General features: G+C 41.4%; 1 protein-coding gene and 1 non-coding gene across 2 annotated transcripts; one reads left to right on the forward strand and one right to left on the reverse strand.

Moving 5' to 3' along the window:
• Positions 1–165: 165 nt before the first annotated feature.
• kcnh6a (potassium voltage-gated channel, subfamily H (eag-related), member 6a) lies at positions 166–18376 on the reverse strand. The gene is made up of 17 exons (XM_088317450.1): positions 17881–18376; positions 15357–15587; positions 15069–15218; positions 14246–14349; positions 13181–13490; positions 12842–13044; positions 8329–8754; positions 7436–7853; positions 6824–7023; positions 5887–6139; positions 4965–5158; positions 4637–4736; positions 4274–4561; positions 3877–4066; positions 2107–2305; positions 1596–1829; positions 166–1395 (listed from the first exon to the last, which is right to left on the reverse strand). The coding sequence occupies exons 1-16, from the start codon at positions 17954–17956 to the stop codon at positions 1599–1601; spliced, it is 3573 nt and encodes a 1190-aa protein (XP_088173576.1). The 5' UTR covers positions 17957–18376; the 3' UTR covers positions 166–1395; positions 1596–1598.
• Positions 3695–3766, forward strand: trnac-gca (transfer RNA cysteine (anticodon GCA)). The gene has a single exon. It is a non-coding gene; the product is annotated as a tRNA-Cys (tRNA).
• Positions 18377–20703: the final 2327 nt, after the last annotated feature.

Raw genomic sequence — 20703 nt, forward strand, 5'->3', positions numbered from 1 at the left:
ATGGAAGCCGCTTGTTTTTTTTCCCCCATGATTGCTACATCACAATGTGTCTCCATAGTTCAATGAGCAACAATTATCAAGAATCTATGTTTGAAGAAACACAAATGTAAGATTATAAATCCATTTATTGAAAAAGTCATGATACTTTCACATTCTTGTGCCCGTTGTACAGTTTTTGTCATCTTCACTCTTTATAATGGCATGGACATTCCGTGAGAAGAAGACAAATTTATTCCAATTTAAGTATTAAATTGGGGAGTATATTTTTATATTAACTAGATGAAAATATGAGATGAAAATCATAAAACTATTGCTTGGTTATCTCGTACCATCACAACAGGAAATCTGCTCACTCCTTGCTTTAAGTGACGTGGACAACATTCCTCTAGCGAGATTACATTTGTCTCAAAGGAGTATTAGAGCACCAGAAAGAAAGAAAAAATATTTTTTTTAAGAGGTTTTATTTTTGTTGGGGAAAATGTAGCATTTCTAGAGAAAAATGTAGAAAGGTTTTATTATTTTTGAGAAATAAATTGGCATTCTCATTAAAAAAAATTTAAAACCCTTTTAAGAATAGTTATTGTATTTTATACCAGAAAAGGTATATCTCTAAAAAAAAAAAACAATTGTTGGCAATTTCTTTTAACAATACATTGTACATTTTCGAGAAATAGTCTTTTCTTTTTATAAAAGATGTCACATATTTTTAGAAAATGTTTTTATTTTTTTAATTTTTTAAAAAGTTGTATATTTTCTATACAAAGTATTTTTTTTTAAAGAATTTTCCAAGATAGGTTTTTGCTCACGTGTAAAATGAAGTTGTATAAAATATTTAAGAGCAAAACCTTTTGGTAGAAAAGTCATTAATTTTTGACAAAAAGTTATATTTTCCAAGAAAATTTTATATATTTCTGAAAAAGTCATATATTAATGAAAAAATATTTTAGTTTATTTCTGTGAAAAAAGACCTATCTTTTTGAAATATTAACAGGAATATCATCTCAATTTAAAGATGAAAAAAAATAATTTCTATACATAATGATCAGGTGCCATAAAAAAATTGTATTCTTGTACAATTATGTTTTTTTTTGTTTTTTTTGTAGTGTGGTGCTAATACTCCTTTGTAAAAAAATGTGCAAACATATTAATGCAAATGTAAAAGTGAATTTAGCCTTCCTTTTCCATTTAAGGTGCTCCAGCATATGTGTCATGAATATACAATTCGCTTCATTTTTCTTCAATGTCAACATTTTTCTACAGACTCTTGTGTGCGTGTGCGTGTGCTTGTGCGTGGAGAGAAGGGGCAGTGTCGAAAAGGCGCGCACAGCACCAGTCAGTCCAGTGAGGTGAAAAGGAACCTTGAAGTTTGGAACATACGGATGTGTCTGAGGATTACTGAAAAGACAAAAGAATGGAAAAAAAAAAATAATAAATCACCCGCCCAAATAATCTTCAAACAAGTTCATCAATATTGGTTGTAAAATAGATTTTTTTCCCCCTGTGCTAAAATTACAACTTTTAGTCTGCGCCGCATCATCTCTGGTACGAAGCTGAGGAACAAGTCAAAGAGTCCGAACCATATGTCAACGGTTCACCTTCTAGCTTCCGGGGCTCCCCGGCAGGACCGGGTCCGAGACGTGCCTCTGGATCTCCGGCGCTTCCGAAGAGACCTCCAGGTGCTCGGGGAGGGAAGGGAAGCGCTGGGCGACACCGAGCGTTCCCGGGGCCTCGGGCTGGGGCGGCGTCAGGGACATGGTGTCGTCCGAGGCAGCTGTCACGTGGATCCCGCTGGACAATGATTCCTTGGACTTGGACTCTGACTCTGGACTCTAGGAGGTAAAACAGGATAGCTTGGAATCATGCGATCAGTTGCTGCGTGTGCGTGTAGCAGTGAGGCAGTTACTCATTAATTTCTTGTACAATTTAGATTATACTTCATGCAATGTATGGACTTCATTAGAATGACCCCCCCCACCCCCCCCACGCATAAATTTCTTTTTCATGACTTTTCTCTTGTCAGATTGATTTTACTCTCAGAAAAATTTTTACATGGGAAAACTGACAACTTTACAAAAAGTTAGTCAATCAGAGCATGTGCATGCATACCTGTAGCAGCGAAGCGGCGCTATCCATCATGGGAGGGACGGCGCAGAGATTGGGCGATGGAGCGGTGCCATACAGGGCGTTGGCAGCAGCGGGGAGGGGGCTAGGCGATACGGCGCTGTAGGCGGGCGGCACTGGCGCCATCTGACGCTGAAGGAGCTGCAGGATGACGGTGATGTCCGCCGTCATCCGGCTCTCCAGCCTGAAAAATTAACAGAGATAAACTGAGTCTATCATCTATTATTCGCTGAAAAACTCCCCTATTTGCGATTTAGTGCTCAGGCCAAAAGCCAGGTCTTGTAAATATATTGCTTTGGTGCCAACTGGTGGGATCTTTGTGAAACTGAGATGGGCTTCATTTGATCAAGGCCTTAACTTTGTTTAATAGGCAGGAAGTGCAAACCTTTTCATGAGAGAGGAGTGTGGGGGGGTTAGGTTTGTATAACAACAGTGTTTGAGAGAAAAAAATGTTTGCTTTTGCATGTTTCTGCAATTTGCTGTCACAGAGACCGACTTGAAAGGAGGAATTGGCACCAGAGTTTTCACCACCCCGCCTTCGCTTGTCAACATGTCAAGAATACTTTCGTATTTCATCCGAAAGTCAATGTGATCATGACTTTTGCAAGATTGTATAAAAACACCGGCCCCCTTTTTCTCTGCTGGACTTCAGGCAGATGAGGACGCAAAGGCTCTGAAATTTAGATATGTAAAGCCGAAGCAAAGTGCAATCCTGTGCATCTTATTGATTATTTCGGCAATAGGGTTGATTAAATGTTTGCCATTCACTGCTGCTCTTGGTTCCTGTAGTCAGGAAGGGCTCACAAATTTGAATTCTGCAGGTGGTGAATTTTCATTTTCTGTAAGCTATGACAAATATTTTAAAAATTGAATGAAATATTCCACTTTGTTTGATTAGTAGTGAGTTTCACATTTTAGTTTGAACTTTTGCATTACGCTTTCCATATTCTAATTGATCAAGTTTAATCGTATAAGGAAAAGTACATCAACAGAATAGCCGAGGACAAATCCACGATGCATCAAACGTCACTCAAATTGCTTTCTGATAGTTTTGACCCTGGAAATTCATTCCATAAACTATCCCAAAATATATATATTTTCAATTAAAAGTAATGAATCAATATGTTGAGAAATTGCGACATGTTTTAAGATTAAACGCATGTGTTAAAGGCAGTTGGTCACGTGACTGGCGAGATACGGGTCGTCCGTAGAAACCGAAAATAAAACGTAAAAATTACATGTTAATGTTAACTGGTAGCTATTAAACTTACATTTTCCTATTTGAATGACGCAGTTAGTAATGTATAACCATGGGAACTCTATTTTGTGAAATAAAATAAGACCCTCCAATCCACTCACGGATGAGGGCTTCAACAGTCCACTAGATGTCGCTGCCATGTCGTCTCGTTTACACAAACACGCACTTTATGACGTTAATAAATTATGTCATGTTGTTTTTTTTTTCCTTTCCACTGTCGTATTGTCTTTCGTCCCATCAACGCCAATATCTCGCAGATCACATGCGTTGGACTAATACAACAAAATCAATAAATGTGACCAGCAACACCCGTAAGGGGGTATAGCTCAGTGGTAGAGCATTTGACTGCAGATCAAGAGGTCCCCGGTTCAAATCCGGGTGCCCCCTTCAAATGACCTTTTTGTTTTAATGAATGAAAAATTCTTACATAACTCGCTTGTATAACATTTTGTCATCGCTGATGATCTGAAAAAAAAAAGCGAGAGCTCAAATCTCACCTGTTTAATTGCGACTGCAGCACTTCCAGTCTGGACCCAAGCTCGCTGGGTCGGTCCTCAGAACGGGGGACGGGCTGGAAGGCGGGGGTCCTGGCCGCAGACGACGATCGTCTCTGGGCCTCGGAGTACTGGCTGGCGCGGCGGTCTGGCCAGTAGCCGTAAAGACCCGACATGCTGACCGGAACTGCGGCTGTGAAGATGATTATCAGGATATGATCTTAAACTGCACTTGACTTCGATTTAATAAAGCTGGGTGAAGTTGAAATTGCAAATAGTATTTTATATATATATATATTTATTTATTATTTTTTTTTTATTTAGCTTTCCGCATTTCTCATGCGTAAACTCTCAAGCATGGTAGTGAGGAAACAATCAGGACTCTCCATGAACTCTTCACCTGAGTACGGTGGTCCAGCGAGGTCCACGGGCTTGGCCATTCCAGGGGCGGGTCTGCCGTGCGGCAGGAGGTTAATGACGGCCGGTGGATAGTCTCTGGTCTCCCCCGCCGGCGGTGGGTACAGCTCTCCCTTGCTGCTCCGCCTCATATGCTTCATCTCCTCGTCGCTGGATTCGGATGAAAAAGTGTCGCTGCTACACTGCTCGTCCCAACGTGGCGTTGCCATTCTGTGATGGTTGGCCATCGGACAAGACTGCTCAGGGTAGGTCTCCTCCCGGTCCGTGCCATCTGAATCAGGATTTTTTTTTTTAAATGATGTATGCACCGGGAAAGACTTTTTGTAAAGGCGGGCTCATCGCTCACCGGGTCGGTTGCGCCGTCGCGGGGAGCCTCTGAGGTGCCTGGTGCGGCGGTAGCCACATTCAGAGTCCTTGCTCGGGGTTGTCAGGTTTACTCGATCTGCCTGATACAGAGCAGCTTGAGTGATGGACAAATATAAATATAAATACAAATACATAACAATACATTTGGTCCTTCTGGAGCTGACTTATTAGAGTTTTGGTTTCTTACGGCAAGTCATAGATCTTTACTCACAAGTTAGCATCGAGCGCCGACAACATATGTAAAAACCAAGTTTCATGTCGCTAAGTTAAATTTTTGCCAGTTAACGCCTCCATTTAGTGGCCCTCACATCTCTGAGGTTGAATGTGACCTCCAGGTTGTGCCAGAAAGTGTCGGCAAAATCGGGGTACATGTCCAGAACCTCCATCAGGTCATCCCTCTGGATTTTATGAAGGTCGCAATAAGTCAGCGCCCGCACGTCGGCGCTGGACTTGCCAGGCCTGCCGTACATGCTGACGGATTCGCCGAAGATGTCGTTTTTTCCTGGACAAGCACAAAGAGATGAGATTCAAACGAAACAAAACAAAAACACTGCGATGAATGTTCTACTGGAAAAGAAGGCACCCGAGAGGGATTTGAGCAGGACTGCTATTGGTGATCAATGGTTCTGGGAAATGGAAGAATTAAATGGAGCTGTGCCCAAACACCCCTGGCGAGGCAACACGACACAGTTGCTCGTGCGTGTGTGTGTGAGTGAGTGTGTGTGTGTTAATTTAAATTATCTTTGAATTTAAGTTAAACTTAACTTAAATTCAAAGATAATTTAAATTTAACATACATTTTTGTCTTGAGGGGCTAAAATTATTACAGCAAAACTGAATAAATAATTTGACACTTTTCCCCTTGGCATTTATTGAAATTTAAACAACTAAAACAATAAATAGACTGGAAAAAAATATTTTGTTTTGTTGATAACCTTTTACCTTAGCTTGTACAAAGAATAGATTATTTTTATTTTTCGTAGTGGGGTAAGGAATTGTATTTGGTAAATTAAGTGTACGCCATTTAAGTGATAGTAAATGAAACAACATTTTTAATATTTCCTCAGATATTTTTGTTATAAAAAGATACATACAGATAGATCTTCTTGTGAGTTAGGTAGGATTTAACCTTGAAAAAAAAAATATAGTCCTTAATAGCTCTTAGGAAACTACGTAAATGTTGGTGGAGTGCTCTGAATTTGAATTCAAGTCAAAGAAAATCACACTCACCCAATATGGCCACCACCATGTCGTCACGCAGGATCTCGATGGAGCCGCTGGAGATGAAATAAAGGGCGGTGAGAATGTCGCCGCTGTGCACCAGGGTGTCGCCGGGCGGGGCGTGGGTGGTCTTGAAGCGGATGGCCAGGGCACGCAGGCAACCTTTGTTGGCGCCTCGGAAGGCTTTGCACTGCTGCATCAGCGTGCGGTTCAGATGCAGGCAGATGTCGGCCTGCAGGCACTCGGGGAAGCCCTTCAACACCTGTTGCGAAACACCGATGGTGCCTTGAAATTGCTTTTGTCGGCCTGTGAGTGGTGTGCAAGGAATTCTTACGTTGCAAAAAATAAATAAATAAATAAATAAATAAATAACAATGAAAAAAAATGAAAAAAACTATGAAAAATAGAAGAAAATGGAAATTAAAAACAATTAAAAATAAAACAAGAAAAAAAAATCTGAAAGATAAAAATATGCTGAAAAATAAAGCAAATAATAAATCAAAACAAAAAAATACAAAAAGAAAAAAAAACAAGATTTTCATTCCAAATAAAAAAATCTTTTTAATTTAATTGAATTTAATTTAATTTAATTTAAGAAATAAAAAATCAATTTAAAAAGAAAAAATGAAAGTCCATTTTCTATACTGCTGCTTATCCTTTTGAGGACTTTAGAGTGCTGCAGACTATTTCAGTGCACTTCGGGTGCAAGGCTGCCTGCTACCCGAATGGGTCGCCCGTCAATCACAGGGCTCATTCAAAACAGAAGACCATTCACTCTCACATTTACACATCGCAGAGTGGGAAGTGAACCTACGCTGTCTTCACTAAGGGTAGGCCAGTGTAACACTTTACTATGAGTCGGTAAGAGAAAAAACAAACACGATACAAAAAAACAATTACAAAAGACTCAGCATGCAGATTTTTGAGAGACAGTTTGCATACTCACAGCGTTCATGTCGATGCCGTTGGTGTAGGACCAAGCGTGCTGAAAGTACTCTTCCAGACGCTGCCGCAAGCCGCCAGGGATTTGATGGAAGCGGATGAACTCTTTGACGCGCAGCATCTGCGTGTGGTAGCGCGCCGTGCCCGAGTACAGCCTCTGGATGATGGCCGACACGTTGCCAAAGATGCTGGCGTACATCAGAGCTGCGTCACAGAAATAAATGGACAGTGGACCGTGGTTATTCGCGGTGGATAGGAACCGGGCGGCCCCAAAAATAACAAAAAATTGCGTACAATTAACACCCTTTACAAATGCATTGATTCAGATGAACTTTTGACCCCCTAAATTCTTGCAAAAATGTGGATGAACCACCAATTAGCGTTTTCCAGGAAAAACGGGTAATAATTTAATTTTGACAGCCCTATGAAAAAGTCTAAATAAATCCAAAGCAAAACAACAAAATAAAATGAAAACCGTGAACGAGAATGAGAAAAAAATCAATAAAAACTCCCGTAATAAAAAAAAGAACAAAAATAAAAATAAGAAAAAATAATACACTAAATAAAATCAAAAATGTACTCTACTGAGTGAGGACTAAAACGCAGAGGGACTCACATCCAATGAGCATGACGCAGATGGAGAAGATCTTTTCAGGGTTGGTGTTGGGCGACACGTTCCCGAAGCCGACGCTGGTGAGGCTGCTGAAGGTGAAGTAGAGCGCCGTGACGTACTTGTCCTTGATGGACGGCCCCGACGCCGCATCGCTGTCGTTGTACTGCTTGCCGATCTGCTCGGCCAGGTTGTCCAGCCAACCTATCTTCATGACGCCCACGCGCGCCGAGCTGGTGCGCTCCACGTTGCCGATGGCGTACCAGATGCACGCCAGCCAGTGGGCGATCAGGGCGAAGGTGCACATGAGCAAGAAGAGGACGGCGGCGCCGTATTCCGAGTAACGGTCCAGCTTGCGGGCCACGCGCACCAAACGCAGCAGGCGCGCCGTCTTCAGCAGGCCAATCAGCGTGGTCGTCTGCGGCTGGGGCGACAGATGACATCTTGTTACGACCGTCAATTCGAGCTGCCGCTCTTGAATATTCTTAGAATCAATTTCGATTATCACATTGATTGACGTGACAAAAAAAGAGTCTGCACTGTTCTATACTGTAGTATCCGCGACTTTGAATGTGTGTGGCTTTAGCAAATGAGTGTGGAGCTTGCGCTTGTTAGTTCAAGTTAGCCTGTTTGTGCGTTTAGTTGATGAGTATTAGTTGCAGCTGTTGAAGCTGGCGAACGAATGTGCGTATCACGCGATCATTTTGTTACCAAAGTATCTGCTGTGTCCGGCATTACAATACATCCTAAAAAAAAAATTGCATCGATACCTATCATACAGCACTCAGATCTTAAATGTTTGCGCTTAAGTCAAAGCAGAAAAAAAAAAATCATCCAAACAACCTATAATTCTAAAAATGTGCAAATTGGGTCACTTGTACGTCCATTTTTTTCCATACCTCCTCCGAGCCGGATCGGAAGATGAGCAGATCGAATGGTATGGCAGCCACGATGTCGATGAGGAACCAGCCCTTGAAGTAGTGCTGGGCGATGCGGCCCGGGTGGCTGACCACTTCGTCGTTGTGGTTCACGTAGGTGGTCCGGAAGTTGATGAGGATGTCCACGATGAACATGACGTCCACCACCAGGTCCACCACGTTGAGAGGGTTGCACGTGTAGCCGCACGTCCGCCGCCGGTCCTCTTCCACCTCGTTGAGAAGAAAGGCGGCCGAGTAGGGTGTGAAGATGGCCGTGTAGATGACCAGCAGCAAGATGAGCCAGTCCCACATGGCCTTGAAGGGGCTGTAGTGCAGGAAGGTCCAGCGGTGGATGCGCGGGGCCTGCAGCTTGTACTCTGGAAGCACGTCTGCGCCCAGCGACAGCACCTGCGGCAGCCATTGAAACCATAGAGGCTCGCTTAATTAGGAACACCAGCCTGCACACTATCAAATCCAGGCGTGGGCAAACTACGGCCCGGGGGCCACATGCGGCCCATTAAATGTTTTAATCCGGCCCGCCAAACTTGAAAAAAATTTAGTGAATAAAACCGTGTTAATGTTTTATTTTCAAAGACATATTATATTGTTAAAATGCTTTTTTTCCATTTTCATTTAAAATTAAATGTATTTTCTTTCTCTGATGAGGTGAGGTTACCGAAACACTTCATCCATCTGCATCCTTTGTCAAATTTTAGAACCCATTGTGGCCTGCCAATCAAAAAATATGCCCACCCCTGATCTAATCAGATCCAAGACAACAATTCTGCTTTTCCTTCTCAAACTTGTCAGTTGCGTGTGTTTCTGATATTTGGGCTACAAAACTGCGGTTTCCTGCTGCGTCGCGTGTATTCAGATGTTCAAGACCTTTGAGGGACCTTGATCAACTAAATCACAGGCCATTTAATACCAAGCCAGGTGAAGTGATGAATACATAATAAGAAATGGCAAAACATATCTGTTTGCAAAGCCAAAACTCAATTTGGAATATTAAAACAACAATTTCGACACGTAGCTAGGGGACAAAAAATATTGCTGCCTTACTGTATCTTCCTGATTGTCTGTTTGCACAATTACTTTACAAATTACCAACAACAAGCAGTCAGCAATTATCTTAACTTTGTGGGAAGATCATTTTACTGATATGATATTTCCCAGTTTGCGGTGAGACTGCATGAATCGGATGCTTTTCATGTCCTCATTTGCTTTATACTTTGCATGATGTTGAGGACGAAGAAGCTCAACTGCTGCCTCGGACACACATAAGCAGTGAACTCTCACCCAGGAATCACAAGAAGTGTATTAATTATCGGTTTCCACTGACTGAGCTCCTAGCTGAAAATAACCACCTTAAAAGAAGTCACACATTATAAAATGACCAGCGTGTCAGGAGCTTGACTGTATTTGGTGAACCAATCGAAAAAAGGCCACCTGGGGGGTCACAGAAAGGGCATTTGTTGATAAAAGCGAGCTGGCGTCCGTTTTAAATCGAGTTAAGTGACAGCCGGGGTCTCACAGGGGGGTGGTGGTGGGCCGTCGTGACCCGCTGAACACATGCGGAAAGGCGTCATGCTAATGAGAGTGTAAACGCGAGGTTCACTCATCCAACAAGTTATTGATGTGCTGCGTTTTGTAATGACCACCAGAAGTCACCCCCCCCCCCCGCTCCGTCGCTCCGTCGCATGCAACCTGTCAGCTGGTTATAATTAACATGGCACCGCTTCACGAGGGAATCATTGATATGTAGCAATTTGGGGAAATAAAATGTGAAGCAACAAAGCCAAAACAACATTTTTTTTTTATATAAATAAATGGGCCCAAAAAAAACTGAAGGTTACAACACCAAAAAGAAATTTATGGCAAATAAACTTGAGGGTCACCAAGATAAAAATAACAATTTAGTTGGGGCAATGAAGCCAAAAGGACACTTTGGGCAAGTAAATTGCGGACAACAAAGTCATAAACATCAATCAATGGCACGTAACCACGGCACAACTGAGCCCAAAAGCATATTTGGACAAATTAAAAAAAAAAAAAAAAAAAAAAAAAAAAAGCATGAATGAGCTGATGTGGTCACATGGCAACAGCATTCCTACACTTCCTGTTGCTCACCCGTCAGCGCCACAAAGAAAAAAGGAGCATCTGCATTGCACTTATGCAATAAATAAACAAGGTGTGTGTGTGTGTGTGTGTTTCGAAATAAAAATAAAATTACTCACAGGCTGTAGTTTCTGCTTGAAGCTCATTTTGAAAAACACTTCATGCTAACCCGACAGAGAGAGAGAGAGAGAGACAGCAACCTCGTCCGTCCATCTACATCATCTCTCCGTCAACTACATTCCTCCCCCTTTGCTTTCTCTCCGGCCCTCTCTATCCCCTGCATGAGGCCCAGCCCAGACATTAAAAATGGCCTCCATGTGACATTATGACATCACAAGGACGGACGCATGACAAAATGAGCCCATGAACAAAATCAAAACCGACAATTTCAATAAGAAAACCGGCTGCAATAAAGCCAAAAATAAACAAATAGGAAAACAAAAATATTAACAATTTGGGAAGGGAGACAATCAAGCCAAATTGGCGTGCAAACTCTGGACAAAAAAAGTCAAAAAGTAAATTGGGGACAAGGAAGCCAAAATTATTTGAGCATTTAAATGGCAACCTTTCAAGAGCTTCTTTCAAATTCAGACTTTTATTTAATTTATTATATTTTTTTTTTTTTATTATTTATTTCAACAATATGTCCTTTATATATTCATCATATTATTTAGGACACAATATTAGGAACAGCTCTAATTTAGACGCAATGTGTTACATGGTCACTGGGAAGACTTTTAAATGTGCCAAAATCTGTGATAAAAATGGAATGAAAACAAGCAGTGTTGAAGTTTAAAATTGGAATTTGAATGAAGGGAAATTTTTGGCACTTGCAAATAAAGTCCTCACATTTCCTCTGTGGGAAGCCAGGGGGTGCACACACACACACACATAAATCCAGGCTTCCCTGCTCGATCACGCTATGCAGACCAATCCATAGCAGCGAGGATCGATGGCAACCTTCATTTCTCTTTTGCAAGGTGCCAATCGAAACTCAATTAAGCGGCCGGCAATTTTTATGGCGTGACGTAACAATAGCCACCGTAAAGGCAATTTAACGCCATTCTCACTGTGACGCGGGCGTGTTTTGGGGAAAAGCAGAGTTTGCCTGCAAGGTGTATCCATGGAAACGCTGCCCTCCACATCCATTAGCTCAAGAGGCCAAGGTCACTCACTGCCAGCCAGTTCGCCCGTCAGCCAGCCAGGCAACGCTGCTCGATGGGCACACACGGACGCCGCACTCTTCGCTCGCTTTTGGAAAAGTAAACCGGGGGGTAAACAAACCCGCCAATGACAATTTTGGCAACTACAACTGGGGAAGCAATGCCGAACAGGCAAATGGACAAGTGGAGATAAACCCAAAAGAGCAAGAAAAATGCAAAAGCAACCGGTCAGGGAATTGAAGTGACAAACGAGTGAGTAAATTGAGAGCAAAAAAAACAAACTGACAATAAACATGTTTATATGTTTATATCCAAGAAGCTCCGGGTTGCATTTATTTCTCTTTTACTGGCACGTGGCTGCTTTCCTTGCAATTACAAGAGCTTTTCTTGAGTCGAGGTGGTTTTGACACTGTGGTGCTGTGGAGGCGACACAGTGTGCACAGCGCGAAGACACATGTCACACCTCAGGTGAGATTATTTCTTCCCACACGTCATCTAGCGCCCCTGCCGAGAAGCTAGAGACGGCCCTCCATTTATAGACATACGAGTATGTGTGTGTGCGCGCGTGTGCGGGGGTGCGTGTGTGTGTGTGTAAATGCAGGAGAGCAGTGATACTTAATGACCTGAACCTGTCACACACACACACACACACATGCACGCACACGCACACTGAGGGGGAAAAGGAAGTGAGAGTTAGGGTTGTTCTCACAACAGGCAATGGAGGAGCAGAAAGTAGAAATATAAATGTCACTTTCACCTCCAGCTAAAAGATAAATGATAGCAAGAACACTGAAAAGACCTCTGCCAAGGCTTGAACATTTGTCTTCTGCCAAATCACAAAATGTAGGACCTTAAAAGGTAAAAGCACTTCATACTTGATTCGAAGGGGACTAACTGTAATAAGACCCAACATGAAAACGGACTTTTTACTGAGATTCTTTTATGTTGCGTTTACACTGTTGCTAAATGCTCAATGTGGATCAGATCTGGATTAAACTTTGGTGCAATATTACATTTTATATAAAGCAAATTTCTTGGAAATCAAAGACAAAGAAACAATCTTTTGTTCGCCTGCTAGCATATTTGGCGAAGTCAAAATCACTTCAAAGAGCAATGTGCTTACAAAAGATTTTTCGAAAACCTTCAAATATGATTTAGGCAAAACTCCAATAATAATCTCACTTGGTTGAGGTCACTGCGACTTCGGATCTCACCTGTGTTACCTGCGTCACCTTCTCAGTGACATTCTGTGTCCTGTCTTTGACTTTGCTGGGAGCGATGATCTCGATCTCGCCGGGCGACGGCGGTCTGACACGGTCCGAGCCGAAGGTGAGCGTCACTTGCGGGATGCGCCCAATGGCCCGGTGCCTCATCAGGTCCGAGTCCGATGTGGAGTTGGCACCGCTCGGTTTCAAATCTGTGAAACGCAAAATATGACTTTGGATTTGCTTTTTTGTTGTCTCTTCTCTTTCTGTTTGATCCCTCTCAAAATACAAAGAAGGTGTTGTTATTGCTTTTGAGGTCTTAATGAGGGGTTCTACAGTAAAACTCACTGCTGTTCGTCCGGGTATCTCCGGGCCGAGCGCTCCACTCCGTTTTCATCCCATCAATATCGTCCAGAGACGAGGCGCGACGCAGGCTGCGCACACTTTCCCGCGAGCTGCTTCGAGATAAGGTCCCCCGAGGTTCCGGCAGGCCCGGGTCCAGGCGGTCCGTCAGCAGGGAGCGGCGCTTGGTGGAAGGCTGTGTGGCCGGAGAGGGAGGATCCAGGTCTTGTTCTATGAGGGCTTCAGTCTCCGACTGCATGCAGCTCTCCTTAGACGGGATGCGGAAATCCTTCAGGGGGACTTCCTCACTGTTGGGCTTAAAAATACAGATACATGTATATATTAAAGATGAACTTATTTACTGCCATTGACAGCTGAAGACGTCCAAATTCCTTTTTCTTTTTTTTTTTTCTCCACTCAGCTGGTAGTGAATGAATTAACAGCAATAATGTAGCATGCATATTGCACAGGAAAGTAAAAAAAAAACATGACACCAGGAATTTCGCTTTCATAATTATTTTTTTATATAAGCAAACTCAGCTCATTATTTATGCAAAATAGTTTATATATTATATAAATAAATAAAAAAAAGTTTGCAAGACTAGTGAGCATGAGGCAGCAAGAAAAGGAATGAGTGTGTGTGTGGGGGGGGGGGGCGGTGGGTGTGGGCGTGTGTGCGTGCGTGCGTGCGTGCGTGGGTGTGTGTGTGTGTGCGTGGGTGTAAAAGTGTCCAACTTGACAGAGTGTGTTTCCGGATTGGTCGTTCATGGATCCTGTCAGGAAGTGACATCCCTCAAAAAAACACAGCAGAGATGTCCAAAATATGGGAGAGCGGCTCGTTTGTTTTTCATTTATCTTTTTGATGGCTTTTTCCTTTTTAAACAATTCCACACAGCTGTTTAAAGGCCCCTTCACATGGAATTTTATGTGAGTGGAGCATAAAAAGGAAGACTTTGTTGCCTCTGAATGATCAATGCATTGTTTTTTTCTTTTTACCAATAATTGTTTTAATTAATTTATGAATATATTAATAATTAAAAAAACATATTTATTGCACAAAAGTTGTCCTACCTGCAAGAAGTCCACCACAACACCCTCAAACTGATCTTTGGAGAATGACTGTCGTCGCATGGAGCGTAACTCTGGCAGTCGCATCTTCAACCTACGGTTCTGGCCTGCGAGAGACATTCCACAATGAGAATCAAGTTTTGAAGAGAAAAAAACTCCTGAGAAATTGCCTAGAAAGAAACAATAACAAGACAAAACTGCAAAAAAAAAAAAAAAGTCAAATGATCAAAACTGGACAATTGGACAGAAATGACAAAACTAGACAAGTTAAAAAAAAGTAAAAAATAACAAAAACAAGAAAAAATATGAAAAATCTTGCAAAAATATGACAAAAAGAGACAATAAATGCCTGAAAGTGACAAAAAAAGACAAAGTTTCAAGAAACAGATAAAAAAGCAAAATTGATCAGCAAAAGAATTGCAAGAAAAGAGGAAAAAGGTGGCACATAAACATGAAAACAGACAAAAGCAATTCATTGCAGCAGCTTCTGTTGGGCACAATCTGGCCACCGGGGGCAGTGTAAACCAGTATGACACAAACAAAGGCTACGTGACTCAGATGCAGTAATATTAATCGTTTCACACGGCTGTCAGTATTCTTATGTTTGTTTACATGTGCTGATGCACCATTTGTGTTCAAATGTTGCTCACAGTTGCTGTAACACTGAAATGTCAATGATATTTAATTTGACCGTAAACTTCAGCAGGAAGTGGCAATAAAACAGCTTGAGGCTTCTTTTTTTTCTGCCAAATCAATGTAAAAACAAAATTTTAAAAAATTGCCAAACGACTGCCTGTACTATCAAAAACACAATAAAAATGCTCACAGTAGAGCCAGCCTTGACTGACACGCTGCCTGAGTCCGGACTTCTTGAGCATCGGGTCGACGAGCTCCTGGAAGTCCAGGATGAACATGATGACGATGCCTTCCTCGTTCTTCACTGGAACGATGTCCACCATGCACGGCCTGCACGTGCCTGACATTTAATGGCATAATAATTGTTCACAAAGTCAACTATGTGCAAGTCACAAGCAAGTCTCAAGTCCAGATGTTCAAAAAGATAAACATTATAAAATGTACTTTCCCCAGGCGAGAAAGCAGCTATTTGTGTTACCTTCCTTGGCGTAATAGAGAATCTCCACCTTGCGCTCCTCAGAGCCGAGCAGGGCCTGAGCTAGCTGCGCGAGGGCGCTTTTTAGGGTGCCGGGGCCTACCAAGAACTGGCAGGTGCACGGCTGCTGCATGATCTCGGCCCGCGTGAAGCCGAACATCTGACAGAAGGCCTCGTTGCAGAAAATGATGCCATAATTCTTCATCTGCGCGTTGGCAATCACAAACTTGCGATCTAGAAGGACCACATCGCCAGAGTTAGCATTACTCACAACAAGATTTTAAGATAAATAATTAACTGAACATGTTTTGGTGAAAGGATGAATATAATTGTTGATCATTTAATAGGGATAAAAAATAAAATGAAACAGTTCCCAGTACTCAGGCATGCTAGGCTATGTGTCATACAAGCTAGGCTAACTATTTTCTTCAATATGGTCAGTTTTTGTTTTATTAATTTGCAGTACTTACTGGGGAAATTTTAAACCAATTGACTATTTTTGGACCACAAGCAGCATTTTCTTTTGTCAGTGGTCCACTATTGCAGTTTTGCGGACAAATTATACTGATGCTGTAGCTAGCTGTAGCTCCGGATTGTTTTGTTTGGTTATGATAAGAATAAAATTGAAAACTCTATTTTAACCCAGCAACCCACCTCTTTCTCAAACACCGCTGGGAAAGGCTCCCGCACTTCTGCGACCCTAGTGAGAGATAATCGCTACAGAAAATGGATGTGCGGATATTTGAACCGAGTACATTTAGCAGTAATCAAAAGAGAAAACTTCCCGGCCACCGCGCTTCTTTCTAATTGCGAGGTTATTGATTTCCAATCTTTTTCTCGGCACGTTGTCGCTCATGTCAAGTACAAGATGTTCACTTCACTTTCATACAATGTGTCAGCGAGCTATTAATACAGTCAACAATCACATGTGGAGTGGAACTAATGAAGTGGAGCTTTCCAGGCTGCTTAGCATCACAATGACTCCCGAGAGGCCACAGAGGAGCAGCTGGACACTTAACAGAGACTTGTGTGGAAATGTCAACGCTTCTGTTCTATTTCAACCGTACAGTTCATTCTTCTTTAAACTAGGCATTTGAGTTTGGCGCATTATAGGATGAAGGTATTATTATTATTTTAAAGTGTCGAAAAGGGACCTACTGCCCGACAATTGCTGGAATAGGCTATCAAAATTGAAGTATGAACTTGAGATTCATTTAAATATTTTAACTCTGTACTTCATTAAAAAATCATTTCCACATCTTTCAAAACCAACTTCAAATACAGTACCTTATTAATTGTACAATGTCTAAATTTTGAAAATTGTTCTGAAGAAAAATGCTGAGAAAGATTTGATCGTGTTCAAGGGTTAAAGAAAGCAATTAGAACAGACTTTGAATCAAAATACACTTAATATTTGGTGATTTTACATTAAGTAGATAATATATTAAGATATGATTCAAGTAAATATCTGTAACAAGCTTCACAAAAAATAGTAGTTGAAAAATTGGATTTTTCGCAATTAATTACGGAATTTCTTGCGATTAATTAGTTAAAAAAATAAAAATAATACGAAAAATAATGTGTACCCCACCTTTTATGTTTTCTGTGTAAAATACACAGTGTCTCCAGCAGGTGAGCGTGCTGCTTAGCAACCGCTCAGTGACAATGAGGGTATCAAAGTGCCCAATTTGTGGAGCAGAGAAACATGTGATGGAGCACAGGAGGCACAACAGGGATTGTGGGTAGTGCAAGGCGAGCGCATCTGGTTCGTGTTCATTGAAGTCCGAGTTGAAAGGCTAAAAACAGAGCGGGCCAACCTCTCCGGTCGCCTGCGACACGTACATGCGTGCCTGCCTTCAATAGTGGCAACTACATTAGCATTAGCACACTTGCATCAAATGTTTGGATTGTGTTTGAACTTCTGCATATGAAGCTGGGACATTCCTTTAGAATCTTGGCAATATCACTCCATATTTAATAGCAGCATTTTTCAACAGATTCAAACATAATCAAAGATGTGCGATATGTGTGATCTACTCTTCTTAGTCCTGACACTTAATTCTTGTGAGATTTTTGACTCCCGAAGTTCGTTGCATTTCAGCTACATCCTCTCTCAGTATTCCACAGCAGTGTCAGTATCCACAACGGGTTCAGACACAAGCTCAAAATGTGAGACTTGATCTACTCGGGTGACTTATTACTTTTCTCAGCCTTGACATATTGCTTTTGAGAAACGTGACCAAGGATTTCAAAAATGCAAGGCATTTGTTTCAGAAACCTCTCAGCATTTCTCAAAAATGACTCAGACAAAAAGAAAGAACAAATGAGTCTCACATTTTACTCGGGTGTCCGATTGCTTTTCTCAGTGGCAACCTTTTTGAGCTATACTTTTCCTTCTTCATTTGAAACCGCAATACAAACTAAATTGAACTCATTTACGTTGTACGTAACAATATTCAACAATAAACAAGAAATGTGGTTTATGATCAAAATGAGGTCGTAGACGTTCACACGTTTAGAGACTTACTTTGCTCGTCGAATTTCCTGATGATGGTATCAAGGTAAGTGTTCTGGAGGGCAACGTGACCGCGTCTCACGGGCATCTTGACAGTGGCGATGATGTCAACACATCGACCTTGCCGCTAAACTAAATTAGCATCAGGAAGCGGCAAATTTGAAGTCAAATTTGAAGACGTGAACGTGCGTGCAAAGCTGCGGAGGAATTGGGTTGCTGATGCTGCCTGGAGGATGATGATAATGATGATGAAGACTGGTTGCCACGGTGACGAGGGATGCTGGATGTCACGCGCGCTGAGTTAAAAATAAAAAAGGAAGAAAAGTACACGCAAGTACAGTTAATTTCTGACACTTGAGCTCCAATTAAAAATGAAAAAAAAAAGCATAAACGACACAGAGGAAGTTGTCGCCTTTTGTTTAACGACATTCTCCATCAAGTTTGTGTGCTAAGAAAGTGCACAGAAGAAAGAGAAGCTCATGTTGGCCAGAAATTGGTCCCATCTACTCTATGCTGCTTTCCACAGTCCCCGCAGGTCCTCACAAGCCACCGGCGTCAAGCCGTCGCAGACGCAAAGAGCGGAAATAGCCAGCAGTGAGACTTTCAAAATAAGAGTTATCACCACAAGCTCACGTTTGAGACCCAAAATGTGGTCTCAAAGGTCTCACTCAAAACTCATTTGGGATATATACAAACACACACACACACAAATAAATACATGATGAAAATAAATACATGAATAAATGACCTAGAAAGAGATTCTATATGAAATAATAGGACCCCCAAAAAATTTGAAGAATAAAAATAAATATATATCACCGTAGTGAGAATTAGTGGTTCAGAAGATAGTGGGATGGATGGGTCTCAAAATAAATCAATGTACATGTCAATAATAAAATATTACCAAATAATAATAATAATAATATCCATTTAATATATATTGCAATCATTTTAATTAAATTTAATACTAACAACATTAACAAAAACTAAATAAATACATTAACAGAGGGATAGCTAGTTACAAATACAAGCAACAAGTACAAAATTTGGATTACTTATAAAAGGAAAAATAGATATTTTATAATTATTTAAACAAATTAGTACCACATTAATTTACAGTGCACTTTTGCTTTGGACATATGGCACTTGATTTTGTGTGTCCAAGTGTGTGTGCGTGTGCGTGTGTATGCGCATGTATTTTATTGTGAAAGACGAGACGTGTGGTTGTGTTGGTGGTGCGACTTGACAGTGGTCTTGTCAGTGACAGAGTGCAGACCCTCATCAGTCTGCGTCACTCCACATCACAGCTCTGAAAATAGCAACGTCCTCCACGTGCGCCGCGACCATCGCACTTGTGCCGCGATAAGCCACCGTTGTGTGTCCTTGCTGTGTGCGTGTGCGTTAAGTTGAAGCCAACAAAAGCAAAACAATGACAAGTTTTTCACCTTCAATTCATCCTGATCCCACAGCGACACTCACTTAGCATCCCGGCGGTATTCTGAAATAGAACAGACGCGCTAGGAAAGGTCGCAGACAGGAGCGGGAGGGAAACATTTCCCGCAACACGTGGGTAGCGCTGTTAGCTTAGCATGGGCTAGCATCATATACACATAGAAATTGCCATAGAATTATTGCAACATTAGAAATTGTAAAATGAGTACTATTTTAACAGTATATATTTAGTATATAATCGTTTTTGGAATCGTTGAGTGTAATCGTAATTTAATTTCAATTAATTGCACAACATTAATCACCATCATAGGTTAATTATGTTTCAGCTGTTGCTAAAGTTCACAACTGGTGAATCTGGGCTATTTTGATTCATCAGCTGCTACTTAAATTTGGTTTCAGGACACTAGAGTTCCCGTTTCAGTGCGTTCGCTTACAACAACAAAAGACATTATTAGCTCATGGCTATCTTTGAACTCCCGAAAAGTTGTTTGATAAAAGATATTGGTGAGACCCATTGTGTTTCAATTGTCTCTACATTTCTTGTCTTACAACCTCATTCTACCACTTTGGCTTGGAATCGGCTACAAATATTAGCTTATTATTAAATCATATTGACAAATCAGGCCCAAGTCAGGATATGTGTGCTATCCTGAATTTTATGTATAAAAACAAAAACCAAAAAAGTTACGCTTAGCAACATGTTTAGCATAACATAAGCTAATAATCTTGAAAAAATGAGTGAATCAAGTTGCAAGTCAAATATGGAAACCCCAAAAAGTCCTGACTGCTCATCCAGGTCCGTCTCGGAATGTTGTGACTTGTGTCGCACACATGGCGCTCTGTCATCACCTCACACTCCAAAACGTGCCATCCTGACAGCCCTCTCACCATGTTTCACCTCTTGCCCGCTCTTTCGCATGCATGACCTGACGGGAACCTAAATGTTTGGACAGACCTGGAGTCTTTATCGGGATGGAATTTCTTCAGCACCATCGTCGTCCTGAGAGCCTTCATTCCTGCGATAAGAGCTGACACAACACACACTACTGTACTCTAAACATGCACACAGAGTGTCTTATTCCCTATGGGTCGGCAATTATGGATTTTATTTTTTTTAACTTGGTTGGAGGTAGGAATACATTTCCGAAAGGGGAAAAATAAGTGTCCTCGCTTTCCTTCCTTTCAATTTGATTCCTTTGTTCCTTTTCACACACCCTTGAATGTCAGTGACGGCTGTGATCCAGCAACTAATATTTTTTTTTTTATTGGGGGAAAAACCTAGCAAAAAAAAAAAAAACCAACAACAAAAAAACCTAAAACTGTATTTCAGCTGCAACACAGGAATAATCATCCTCTATTCGTACCTGCCAGAGACACACGAAA

The sequence above is a fragment of the Idiotropiscis lumnitzeri genome, chromosome 15 (genome assembly GCF_059441095.1).
Source record: "Idiotropiscis lumnitzeri isolate Australia: NSW breed Sydney's pygmy pipehorse chromosome 15, RoL_Ilum_1.0, whole genome shotgun sequence".
In the NCBI taxonomy this organism is placed as follows: Eukaryota; Metazoa; Chordata; class Actinopteri; order Syngnathiformes; family Syngnathidae; genus Idiotropiscis; species Idiotropiscis lumnitzeri.